Source organism: Neopelma chrysocephalum, unplaced genomic scaffold (assembly GCF_003984885.1).
Source record: "Neopelma chrysocephalum unplaced genomic scaffold, ASM398488v2 Primary Assembly neopelma1_100, whole genome shotgun sequence".
Lineage (NCBI taxonomy): Eukaryota > Metazoa > Chordata > Aves > Passeriformes > Pipridae > Neopelma > Neopelma chrysocephalum.
Window position 1 is genome coordinate 599,660 of NW_020897763.1, and position 12,946 is coordinate 612,605.

Here is a 12,946-nt window from a genome sequence, read left to right on the forward strand (position 1 = left end):
AACAGAGAGGAAAACTCTTTCCACGTGGGCAGAAGAGGAGCCTGGCTGCTCTCAGGGCTGGCAGGACCCATCCTGTGGCCCTGGGCAGGGCCAGCTTTGCCTTCCCTGGCTCAGTTAAGCTGCAGTGCCTGCTGTGATTCATCTGGGGTCAGGCTTTGACTTTTGTATGCTCCAGCAGAGCCAGCCCAGGATATTCACTGCTCTGGAGCTGGCCTTGGTCTCTGCTGAAGTCTCTGGTCTCCAGGAGACAACTGCTTTCCAAGTTAAAATCTCTCTGGGCATGTGGCAGCCCTGGGCTGGCAGTTGCTTGGTGCCCCAGGGGCAGTCAGACACATCAAGCACTGGACTGAGATAGCTGAGTCTGCTATTGAGACCTGGTGGGAGATAGGGACCAGGAGTCAGGCAGGGACCAGCCAGCCTAAAGGATGATTAGCTGAAGATTTGGAGAAGGACAGAGAGATAGAAACTCTTATTATTGCAGCTCTTAAGGCTGGAACAATAAGGGCGGAGAACAACTTTCAGTGTAACTAAGGAACAGGAGAAGACTAACCTTGAGGCTGATAAAAGCTGTGTTGTGTGAACAGCCTTATCTTGGGCCTCTGCTTCAGCCCCACATTCTTGGAATTGCTGCAGTGATTTCCTGGATGGATCCACAGCCACAGCCCCCAGCACGTGAGGCACTGGCACACACAGCCTTTCATCTCCCGGGTGCTGCCGCAGGGAGGGACCCTCTCCCACACACCGTCCTTGAGTGGCTCCGTGCGGGGCATTTTCCAACCCTCCAGCACAGCCCTGCTTTGTCCCGGGCAGGATCCAACCAGGAGCGTTTCCTAAGCTGAGGGAGGTGTTACAGTTACACACAGAGGATGAGTGCAATGACGTCTGCTGTCGTTTTCCAGGGTGAGGTGCTTCCTTAGAGCCCTGTGACTGTTTTTATTTCAATTTGGAAGTTCTCAGCCCTCCAGTGGCCATGTCTGTGTAGCAGGGTGGGAGCATCACCCCCGGGTTTGGAGTGACACCACCCCTCCTTAATAATGGAACCATTAAGGCTGGAAAACACCTTTAAGATCACACCATGTTGACCACTAAACCATGTCCTCAAGTGCCAAATCCACACATTTTTGAACCGTTCCAGGGATGGTGACTCCACCACTTCCCAGCCTTCAGGCAGTCACCTCTCCATCTGCTTTCACCAGGCACCAGCAGAAGTGAGACCACGAAAGAACAGACACAAATGGCTTTAAACAAAGACCAGTGTATTTGCACCAGACTAGTTGATACAGAGGATGCCTGAGGGACGAATGGTCAGTCTCAACAGCAAATACAAATATATTTTATTTAGACAAAACTCACAAAGGATAGACACACTTATTTTGTGGTATTACTGTGCAAAACCTGAGGTGTGATGCACAGGCAGCCCCATCCCTCTCTTCCCAACCCCTTCCTTTGTGTATTTAAAAACAGGAAGACATGAGCCAGTTTAAAAACCAGGACCTGCAAGTCGGCCCAGTGATAACAAAAGTGCAAACAAAAGCAAAGGGAATTCATCAAAGGGGGTTAATTTTGCAGTGAACCCATGTTCTGAGCTCTGAGAAAGGCATATATGTCTCTTCAACCTCCCCTTCAGACAAACTTGTAGGACTGCTAGTCTTGATGTTACAGGGATAAAACCCAAACAGTAACACATAGCAAGCATGTAGAAGAGATTCATTCCAAAATCCCCTCTAAGTATGACAAGAAACTGGCCACAACTGAGACAAAAGGGAAAGGATTTTTTTCTCTCACTTTGGTGCAAGTTTATTTATTTTGTACACTATCCATCCATACACCTGTGATACAAATCTATGAACCTGCCACAAAGCATTAAAGCACAACATACCTATTATTCTGTAGACATTTGCATTTTTAATCACTATCCAGCCCTTGTGGACTGGCAGTGAGTGAACATAGGAACTTGTTCTGTAAAAATGCAGATGTTTGGTAACCGTAAGGACACGAGGGAGGGGAGAGCAGAGATGTTCACTTTTAGGGAACATGGATTTTCAGAGTGAAAAACAAACAAAAAAAAATTACATCCCTGGAAGAGCTGGGTGAGTAGGGAGTTCTGTAAAGAATCCTGTAAACTTATTTTATACAGTAAAATCTAAGCCTGCAGGCCTTCTGCTTCATGGAGGTTGGGAATAAGGATACACAAGGACTCACTGTCTTGCATTTACTGTGTCTTGCAGTGTTTGTGAGCTGTTGGCAGGTTTGACAGACTCACTGGAGTACCTGGAGTGGTGTAATACAGGTGAAGGGAATGCTCTGCACCCTCCTCTGGGGGTTACAATAGGGCTTTTCCAGCTAGGAAGTTTTCCAACCAGTGATTGAAAACAGCTATACCTCGGAGCCACGACTGGCTGAATTAAAATGACCTATTAAATGCATTACAACAGGAAGTTTACGTGGCAGGAAACACAAAACACAAAGACAACGCTATTTGTTCCACAGTTCCCTCTGAGGCTAGAAAACCCGTTAACTTTGAAAGCCCTAAAAAAATGCTGCTCTGGTTTAGGAACCACCTACTTGGCATAGGACCACATTTGTCTTGTTTTGTTTGTTTTTTTTTTGCACACCACCATTTTATAGAACCTCCCTGCTCCTGCCTTAGGCATTCTGCATTTCCTTGCCAATCTTGTAGCTGAGGATTTTGTTCCAGTCGATCTTGGTGCGGGTGACGGGCAGCTGCCGGCGTAAGGCTTTGAAAGTGGTGTCTGACATGGTCTGGTAGTTCTCACTGATCGCTGTCTGCAAGGGCAAGCACTTTGGTCAGGGCAGTCATAAGATACTCTGAGAAAGCACAACTCAGTGGTAAAGCCACAAAACCCTTCCTAGAAGGTGATGGCACACTATTAACTAAATTAATAATGCAGTCACCAGCGTGTGTGAAAGCAAAAGGTTGACTGAACAGCCCCTCCTTAGGTGTTTCACTGCCTTATCTCTCTCCAGTCACCTTGCACACAGGCTGGGACAATGTAAAAAGCTGTTGCATAAATTTCCTCTTTGTTATTTTTAACGGTCGCAAAGGAAAATACTTTGACTCACCCACTCCCCTCCCATGCTTGTTCCAGGCATTGCTTGTAACTTTTCAAAATAACTACAAAGCAAACCTGATTCTTTCAACAAATACTACTGGCCCTTTTCTGAGTAATTCTTAGCCCACACCAGATTCAGCCAGAAGCAGAATTAGATGTTGGTTTTCCATTAATGGTAAAAAGAGACTGATATGATTCCATGGTTTATTTAACCACCAGTGATCTTACCTGGTACTCGTTTTCTGCGTTTTCTATTATCTTAATAAACTCCTTAGCAGTCTGGACATCACTCTGCAAAGGAGAAAAATACATTTTCCTATGTTTAAGAGCAATCCACAAAAGCTACACAGTAGATTCCTTCTCAAGTGACAGGCTGAGTACAGATGAAGTGGGTAACACCAGCAGCTTGTGTTTGTAGCTGGGCTCCTTTCACTTGCTACATACTGGGTAGGGCCTGTGCTCCAAACTGGAACAGGGCTGCACCCTAGTGAGCAAAAGGGAAGTGGATCTTCGTGGTACAATAGGGGATTTTGCAGCTGTTGCTCCCTCTGCTGTACTACAGAACTTTCTTAATTTCCCTTAGTGTATGTCTCTTACTGTTCCTTTCCCTTGCACAGTGATAGAAAAGCATATTCTGTCCTCTTTAACCCAAACTTGTAACCTTTCTAATAAGGTCAAACTTTGAGCAGGTGGGAATCTGGGATTCCCATGTGACTCTAAACACTGCACTGACTATTCACCCTAAAATTACTTCAAAGCCAAGAGAATGCAGTCACAGCAGTGTATGCTTTATGAGCTGTTTAAGGAATAAAATAGTTGCTTAGCATAAGAAAAAAAAAACTTTTAGCACACTTACTGACACCTGTACAGAGTCCTGGATGTCTTTATGACTGACCAGCTGGACATTGCCATCTTCATAGTAATGGACCTGGACCAAGAGACAGAAGGCAGGTTATCATGACCCCTCACTCCACAATCCCTGGAGTCCCCAAATGCTACCAGAATGGCCCAACAGAGCGTTGTGCCAGACTTCTCTGCTTACGTGGAGACTAAAAGCAGGATGGATTTTCTAAAAGGTTTCATTCTTTGTCAAGACTTTGTTCAAGATTATGTTAATGCAGTAAACGCCTAGAGTTGAGATAAGAGCAATTATAAAAGATTCAAGGCAGAGGTTTTAGCCCTATAAACTGAAGGAGACTTGGAGGCCTGTGGGGTAATGCTACAGAATAAACCACAGGCCAGATTGCAGACTGTGTCTGAAACATTAGATTTAAGAATTAATTTCTTGAATACTTTAATAGCTCCTGACTTGAAAAAGACATCTCTGCTGCATTTCAGCATCTCATTCTGAGCTGAATGCATTTGTGTAAGAGAAGCACAATGCAGCTTCTCCTGTTATTGCCAGGAAGAGCAGCTCACCTGGATTTTGAGCACTGCAGCCACTTGAGCTGTTGGTGGTGTGATGGTGAACTTCCATTCTGATCTCCAGCGCCCGTTCCTAAAAACAATCAAAGCATGAAAACTACTCCCAAAAACCTCTAACAGCAAAAAGAACCAAACCAACAAGCTGTTTCTGGTGTTGTCTTAGGATCAATAGTACAGTGCTCTACATGGCACTGAGTTAAATTTGTGAAGGACAGCTGAGCACAAAGCAGCTTCAGTACAGAGCAGCTCCAGTGTGCTTGTGCTCTGGAACATGGAAAGGGGTATCTATCCAGCTCTGCTCTCCCTCTGGAGAGGTCACATGAAGGGTTTTGGCAAGTGCCAAGGGGGTTGCATGGAAAACAAGACTACAGAAGGAGAAGAACTTCTTGGGAAGCCCAAGAACATCTGCCCTTCAGACTGTGTCAGACCTAGGGGATGGGTTGGTTTGGGGACTAGCAAAGGAAGAAAACATACAGTGTTGAAATTGTCTTACCAGAAGTTTTTGGGCTGGAACTGGTGGCTCTCAATACAGGCAATAATTGTCTGCTGCCCATCTATAGATTTACCATAAACCTGCATTTAGAAAAAGAGTTAAAAAGGCCCAAGAGCTGAGGAAAACCAATCTTATTGTCTGTCCTGCAGCGTGGTGGAGGCGGCTGTTGTGGTACCTCACGGGAACACGTATCACTAATTACACTGTCCAACACCCCCACTGGCAGGTATTTCATTCCCTGCAGGTGTGAAGGTGCTTGGCAGTGGTGAGCATGAAAAAGAAGGTCTAATGCATCTTTAACACCCTGTGCACGCCAAGGTATTTGCACCCTCTTTGGAACTTGTCATTCCAAAGTCAGCCAAAACGCCAGTGAGGATGGAGAATTCCAACAGCTCTGCCCGGCCCAGAGCCCACTCCAGGACTGACTGACACAGAGAAATGAACTTTCAGGGAAACAAGATGGATACTCAACAGTACAGAAGCCGTTGGGATAATGATCTTTCACGTAGGCTCTCAGGGCACTGTCACAGGCATCTCTCCACTGCTTCAAACCCGACTCTGTGTCCTCAGGCTGGGGGTCGCTTGCTTCTTTCCTTAAATGATCAAACTTGAAAGAAAGTTTGTTTCTTGGGTCTAAAAATCTGCCATTGCCCAGATCACCATGTTCTGTGATTAAGACCTGTAAAAGAAGTGAAATGAAGATACATTTAGGCTGCTATAAATGTGTTATTCTGCGTTTTTCCCTATTTGGTTTCCATAGACTCTGTAATACTGCATAAAGAAAGAGATTTTCAGTGATAATTTCAACTAGCAGTAATTGTAGTGAGGCTGAAAGTAACTCTCTGCTTTTCACACAAATACAGCCAGTTCTAAGTCAGAAGACTAAGTGCAGTATTATAATAATGAATATTTTTAGCTTAAAGTTGGGCATCCTTACAATTATAAGCAGGTGGTTTTGCTTTTAAAGTTATTTTTGCTGTTTTCCTTCTCAATTTCTAAAGGAAACGAAGAATTTTAATCTGGAATTTACCATTTATTGCCATGCTCCATGTTGTAATAGTTCTTCTTTTGATCAAGAAGGGTAAATAGATGTGGCTACTTCTGAAAAAGCACAAGGCATTGTATCTTCCCTCTCCTCTCTCTTATTCACCATAATTCTCTGACTTCAAAAATATTGATTTGATTGGGGTTTGCTGGGTTTCTTTGCAGGTTCTACTGTAACTTTCTCTTGTCAAAGCTATTTCTATGAACAGCCCTCTTAAAAATATCTGCCTCCCATGAATATCTGGGACACCAGAAAAGCTGGGTCAGAGCTTGGCTCAGAGAACAGAACAGATGGTCAGGCAGCTTTCTGGCTTCTCTGTGCCTTGCTGCTTGTTCCCAAAAAAAAAAGGATAATAAAGGAAAAGTGTTTTGCTGGTATAGATTGGATGGTATTAGGTATAATCATTATACCAAATCAATGCTTTGGTATCATCAAAGGGTAGCTGGGAATGGATTAAAAATGCAGAAAATTAATCAAACTATTAAGAATCTACTATCAACTGTCAGCAGGAACTGTAAGCAAGTAGCAACATAAGGATTTGGAAGTCAGTTTTAAATAGATAGTAATCTTTAATCATTCATACTCTAAGTAGAATTCCAGGGACTTCAGCATGGAGCTCTAAGGAACAATGAACTGGAGTTACTCAGTAGTATCAGGCAGGACTTTAAGAGAACATTTCACTTATGCTTTGTTCTTAGAGAAGAAAGGTTGGTAATGTACTGATGTGTGTGGGAAGGGGGAGAGGTGGTACCTTGTGAGCAGAATGAGTGAGTCAGCTGCTGCTGATGTGGAGCTGTGAGTCAACCTCTTGATGAAACAACATTTTTATTGCTTTTGCAGAGTGCAGTAACAGAAACTTCAGGTGCACAAAGCTTCCCCTTACCTGATCCTCGTACCCTTCTATCTTCACTGGAGTGAACTGATCCATGTTGTACTGTGCAAATGCACTGTGGAGGGTTAAAAGAACAGGAACTTTAGCTGTACATTTATTCTGACTCGAGAATTAAGTACATTCTGTGATTATATGACATAAAATTTCAGCCTAATTGGGCAAATAATACACACACAAGCACTCTGGGAGGATTTTCAACACCTTTTATTGTTGATAGCTGTAAAGCCCAGGTCTAAAGGCAGGGTTTGTTTAGTGATGACCAGGAAAGTACAGAGTTCAAAAGTAGAACAGCAGGAAGCCTGGGGGAATGTGAGCAAGCCAAGGCAAACCAGGAACACCCCAGCTACAATTCAGACAGCAGCAAGGTAAACAAACAAGCAGACTAATATTTACAACAATTTTCTTATGTAAAGACCTGCTGAATGACATGTCACCTAGCTTGAAGTCAAATCATAGCATCAAAAAGCTTGTATGTGTAATCTTTAAGCATCTCCTGATGAGGCTGTGGAAATAAACAAGGTCTTCTGAAAGCTTTTTATTGAGGGCAGTTCTTTCTCTAAATTTAGGCTACGGATTACTCAGTATTTCAGGCTCCACTTGCTTTACAAATCATGAGCAGACACTGCTGTTGCAGCAGAGTTAAACTTTTTGGCAGGGTGCCTTCCTGTCAGTTTTATACAGCACAAATCCCAATTTAGGGCTTTTAAAAAGAATCATCCACACCTTTCATTATGTATTTTGTTGGAGGTGTGGTAAGGAATTACAGAGGATTACTCTCAATACAGCAAATGGCCTTCTTTGTCACAGAATGATGGGTGCAAGAAAACATAAGAACATTTCATGGTAATTTGACTTGTGTTTGAAATTTTAGGACTTACTGTGCTGCTCCTTCCCTGAGAAGATTGTCATTGTTGAGCAATAACCGGACATCTGAGGAAGAGAAAGTTCAGGTGGGTTATTGGATTTTTTTTGATCAAATGTTTCTCTTTATGCATTTCATTTTCAACTGTGCAAAGGCAAACGCTGAAATGATTAAATCTCTTCATTAAGGAGATGTAGTCTGAATGACAACATGCTTTTCCTAGCCACCTCTTAACCTTAAAAGCAGTGTAGTGTGACACAGCCTTAGATTTTTGTAATAGATAAAACATGAAAAAACACCACAGATCATTTTTTCCTTATATACTTACCATTGAATACTTCATTGAACTCCCCAGGGGGTGCATGAGTGATGAATTTTGCAGCTATACGCACCTACAGTGGAGCAGAAAAGCAATTAAAGACAAGATAATGTACTGAGTTCATTCACTGAGTTCATACAGGCTGAAGCAATTCACCAACAAAACCAGCTCTGACAGTGACAAAAGGTGCCAGATTTAAGGAGAAATCTGGGCATGTGTTGCCAAAATAAAAACAGTCTCATAAGACCGTTCAAGGAAGGGGCTTGGAGCAACCTGGGATAGTGGAAGGTGTCCCTGCCCGTGGCAGGGGGTGGAACTGGATGAGCTTTGAGGTCCCTTCCAACCTAAACAATTCTGTGTTTCTAAGATCAGAATTTTTTTAGTGTAATAATAATTCCAAATGTACTCAGCAAGTGCAAACTTCACAGGGGCACCTGTAGAAGTGTGAACTGTTCAACCTGCACAGTCCTGACCTGTTTAGGGACTATGAATGCTGGCCAGCCACTCTTTTGGTGTGGATGTTTTTTCCTGATCCTTGCCAGTAACCAGACACCTGAATACCAGGGCTTTAAAAGAACCAGGAACCAGGGTAGTAAAAGTGAAACTGTAACTCCAGCACAACAGAGGAGTGTCTGACACATGTTGCAGGTCATTGAGGCAACTTGTTTTTGCTGAGCCCTGGCTGGAGAAGTCACAGCTCCACAGGAAACTGTGTGAAGGAGAAGCTGATCCCTCTGGAAATGGAGCATCCTCTCATCTTTGCTGCAGTCCAGCCATGAACTGCCAGGGCAGTGGAAGAATTCAGGCACGTGGAACTGGGAGTGACACAATAAATAACTGAAAAAGGCCAACTCTGAATGTCCAGAAACTTTGAGGCTGGGAAGGAAAAACCCATTCTCTTCTAAAAAGGGCAACAAACCACCACTGTGTTTGGAAATCCAATATACATGTCTTGCACTGTTAGAATTTAGGTGGTCCATGTATTGATTCCGTTGGAATTAGTAAGAGTTTATGGTTTTCATTATCAAATCTTTTATGGCTTTTACAGGACCGAAGGGAATAGAAACATCTTGGAAGAAATGAAACAGGAAATGTCACAAAATTAAACCTCTCCCTTAGAATAATAAAAACGTCACATTTGCTCTGATAAGCCCAGTAACAAAGCTGAGCAAGGAGCCTCTCCCACTCAATGAGACATTTATTGAAAGGGACTGCAGAGCTGCTCATTACCACTCTGATTACTTTCTACTTTTCATTTTGAGCAGCAAAACAAAGGATTCTCCCTGTGCATCCAATTGCTTCAGTTGAGTTATTGCCAGAGCTGGAAATTACTCACTTCTCTTAACAGTCCTCCCCTGTTTCAATTAGAAATTGCTGTTTGTATTGTTTGTCACATAATGATTTAAAGCAAGACGTGGAGGGAAATAAACACCTTTCCAAACAAAGGGTAATTGCCTTATTCCAGTAGGATCAAGTGACAACTCTGCCTTAACTGGATTGAGCTTCAGATAAAAATAGATCGTCTTCCAAATTAGCATCTATTTCAAAAAATAGATGCATTCTTTTGTGCCTGAGGTAATTAAGCAATACAAAGAAAAGATTAGAAAGACAGTAACTTGTGTAATTGATACGGTACAGAACGTCAAACCAATTTTTCCCTCTTAATTTTCTGGTTTCCTGTTGGTAAATGTACAGCAATACTAAAAATGGAGCTCTTACTGTTTGAAAGCTTCCACTATTTAAAGAGCTGTAATGAGGACACACTGCTGCCATAATATTGTCAATTTTTAGTCAGGAATTTGGGTGGTGATGAAGACAGCCTGGCAGTAATTAAGAGGGACCCTGCTGCTCTGTATCCTCTGTGGACTTTGCTCAGAGCCAGCCCTAAAAAAGATTTCTGGAATGACACCCTGTGCTTTTCTGAGCCAGTGCAAGTGTAAGCACAGCACAGGGTATCACTGTGCTGAAGCTCTCACAAATATCTACCACTGATGCCATGCACTGGATGAACAAATTAACTCCCTGGATGAACAGATTCCCTTTTATTTCTCCATATATTCCTTTATAAGGCTCCTAAAAGCCATAAAATTTAGTATCTTACAAATTTATGCAATAAAGCTGGGGCTGCAGAAGGTGAAACCCTTGTAAAAGGGGTCAGTGTTTTAAGAGGTTGAGTTTTAGATCAGTGGATTCTTGTAAGAAAATCCTTGTGGGAAAAAGAAGCAACAAACAAACAGAAAAAAAAAAGCAAGGGTTACAGGAGAGATTTTTACAGTCTTCCACAAATTCTCTTACTTGGAAGTGAGAGAAAAAAATCAAATCAATACAGAAAGGCCTCTGCACTTCAATCAGATGCTGTTACAAACCCAGTTCTGAACAAAGCAAAGGTTGCAAGTGTTCACTTGGATAATTATCCCTCGCCCTGCCTCTCTCATGGAGCAATAAAACACAAACCATTTCAGTGCAACTCTTGAAATCAGGAGTGGGGTGCAGGAAACAGGTTGGGTGGGGAGTGATCAGTTTAAGATGTCAAGCCCTTGCACGGCTGTTGGTTTTCAGAGCTGGTTTGTAGCAGGGAGGTGTCAGGATGTTCCTCTGCAGAAGCACCAAAATAAGACTTTCTGCAACCTGCCCCATTTCCTGCCCCCGGGGCTGTTTCAGGTGCCATTTCAGCCTGAAACAGGAACTTCCTGCTTCTAAAATGGGGAAAGGCCGAGGGGGAGGGAAGTTGCTCAGCCATCAGTTCAAACTGTCAAAACAGCAGAGGGGTCAACTTGAGCAACGGGGTTGATTGCAACTAAAATCATGGAATCCTGGAATGGTTTGGGTTGGAAGGGATTTTAAGGATCATCTCATCCTGCCCCCTGCCATGGGCAGGGACACCTCCCACTAGCCCAGGTTGCTTCAAGCCCCGTCCATCCTGGCCTTGGACACTTCCAGGGATCCAGGGGCAGCCACAGCTTCTCTGGGAATTCCTTCCCAGCCCCTCACCACCCTCACAAGGAAGAATTTCTTCCCAATATGCCATCTAACCCTGCCTTCTGGCAGTGGAAAGCCATTCCCCCTTGTCCTGTCCCTCCATCCCTTGTCCAAGACCCTCTCCAGCTCTCCTGGAACCCCTTTAGGCCCTGGAAGGGGCTCTCAGGTCTCATTGGAGCTTCTCTTATCCAGGTGAACACCCCCAGCTCCCACAGCCTGCCTGAGAAATGAATCTCTTACCTAAAATATGCCCACAGAGAATAAAGAACTGAGGTTTGGAGGATTGAATGAATTAATTTTGTTGCTCTATTGATTTTTTTTGGGTTTTTTTTGCTTTGCTTTAAAGCACTGGCAAACTCACACTTAGAAAATGAAACTTCTAGGCTCATCTGATTAATCACAAAATGGATGCTACAGTAAATATTTGCTGCTTGTTTCTCTTTCAGATCCTCCCTTAAGACTGTCCTTTTCTACCTTTGCAGGGCGTGGAGCCACTTGGAATTGAATCAAGGTCTCAGTTACATGCTATAAAGACCATGTCACTTCTGCTCTGGAATATTTATTTCAAACAGTATCATCAAAAATCCTGACTGAAGGATGAATTGGACCTTTAAAGCTCTGCTTGTTGCACAGTGAACGTCCCTGAACGTACTAAAGCTAAAATTGGCAGTTCAATGGAAAAATGAAAGCAAGGCTCCAGACTCAGAGGATCCTGGAAGATCCAGCAGCCTGAAAAGCTCCTCCAGAACACTAAGAAACTAAATATAACACTTTTATGATGTGAAAAAGTGTAACAGTGGATTTTTTAACTACTGTTCGCAGGTAACTGGTGTTACCTGGTAGAAAACGTGACCTCCTCGTTTGTTACACAAAGCCCAGCGCTGCTCACAGAGAGTAATTTCCCCGCATTCCTCCACAAGAGGAACAATCTGCTCATTTCCCCCTTTCCTAAAATAATTACGGCTCTCTTTGGTTCTGCTTAGTCCTTTCCATCCCGTGCAATTTGCAGGATCTACATCAAAGCTCCTGCCGGCAGCTGAGGGAGCAGAAAACGCCCAGACACGCTCTGAGGGTGTTTAGGAAGTGAAGGGGTCGCACAGCACCTCGGACACGCCGGGAACTTCGCTGATTTGGGAAACGAAGCTCAGAAAATACAACTTCAAAGAATCGATTAGGTTGGAAAAGACCTCCAGGATCATCGAGTCCACCCTGCGCCCGATCCCAGCCCAGAGCACGGAGTGCCACGGCCAGTCCTTCCTTGGACACCTCCAGGGCTGGGGACTCCACCACCTCCCTGGGCAGCCCCTGCCAGTGCCTGAGCGACCCTTCCAGGAAGAAATTCCTCCTCATGTCCAACCTGACCCTCCCCCGGCACAGCTTGAGGCTCTGTTCGTTTTCACTCGCAAAGCCGCGCCGAGGCGCCTCAGCCGCACCCGGGCAACGAGGAAATGGAAACGCAAAGAGGAAAATAAAACGCAAAGCGCTGCTCTGGTAACAAACAGCCGACCCGCGGCCGGTCCCTCACCCGGGCAGCGGCGGCCCGGCGGTCTCAAGGGCCCGCCTCGAAGCAGCCACAGCCCGGCCCGGCGGCTCCGGGGGAGCCTCCCCGCCGTTCCCCACGCGTTGCTTTCCCGCGGGTGGCCCAGAGCGGAGCGGCCGCCGCCCCCCGCCTTTACCTTCTCCTCATCCGACACCCGCTCCTCCAGGTCCGCCATCTTGGCAGCTCCGGGCCCGGCCCCGCGCGGTGCATGCCGGGAGCGCCGCCCGGCGAGCCGGGAGAGCGCCTGCCGCCATCTTAACTGCGGGCAGACGCCGCGCGGCCGCCATCATTAGAGCTGCCGGGTTCAGGGAGCGCTG

The 12,946-nt window shown here is 44.8% G+C and overlaps 1 protein-coding gene across 1 annotated transcript; it reads right to left on the reverse strand.

The window, feature by feature from the left end:
• Positions 1 to 1,235: 1,235 nt before the first annotated feature.
• CAPZA1 (capping actin protein of muscle Z-line subunit alpha 1) lies at positions 1,236 to 12,844 on the reverse strand. The gene is made up of 10 exons (XM_027695003.1): positions 12,766 to 12,844; positions 8,120 to 8,183; positions 7,808 to 7,859; positions 6,921 to 6,984; positions 5,465 to 5,671; positions 4,993 to 5,072; positions 4,494 to 4,572; positions 3,931 to 4,002; positions 3,303 to 3,365; positions 1,236 to 2,787 (listed from the first exon to the last, which is right to left on the reverse strand). Exons 1-10 carry the CDS (start codon positions 12,802 to 12,804, stop codon positions 2,647 to 2,649), a joined length of 861 nt encoding a protein of 286 aa, XP_027550804.1. The 5' UTR covers positions 12,805 to 12,844; the 3' UTR covers positions 1,236 to 2,646.
• Between the last annotated feature and the right edge of the window lie 102 nt (positions 12,845 to 12,946).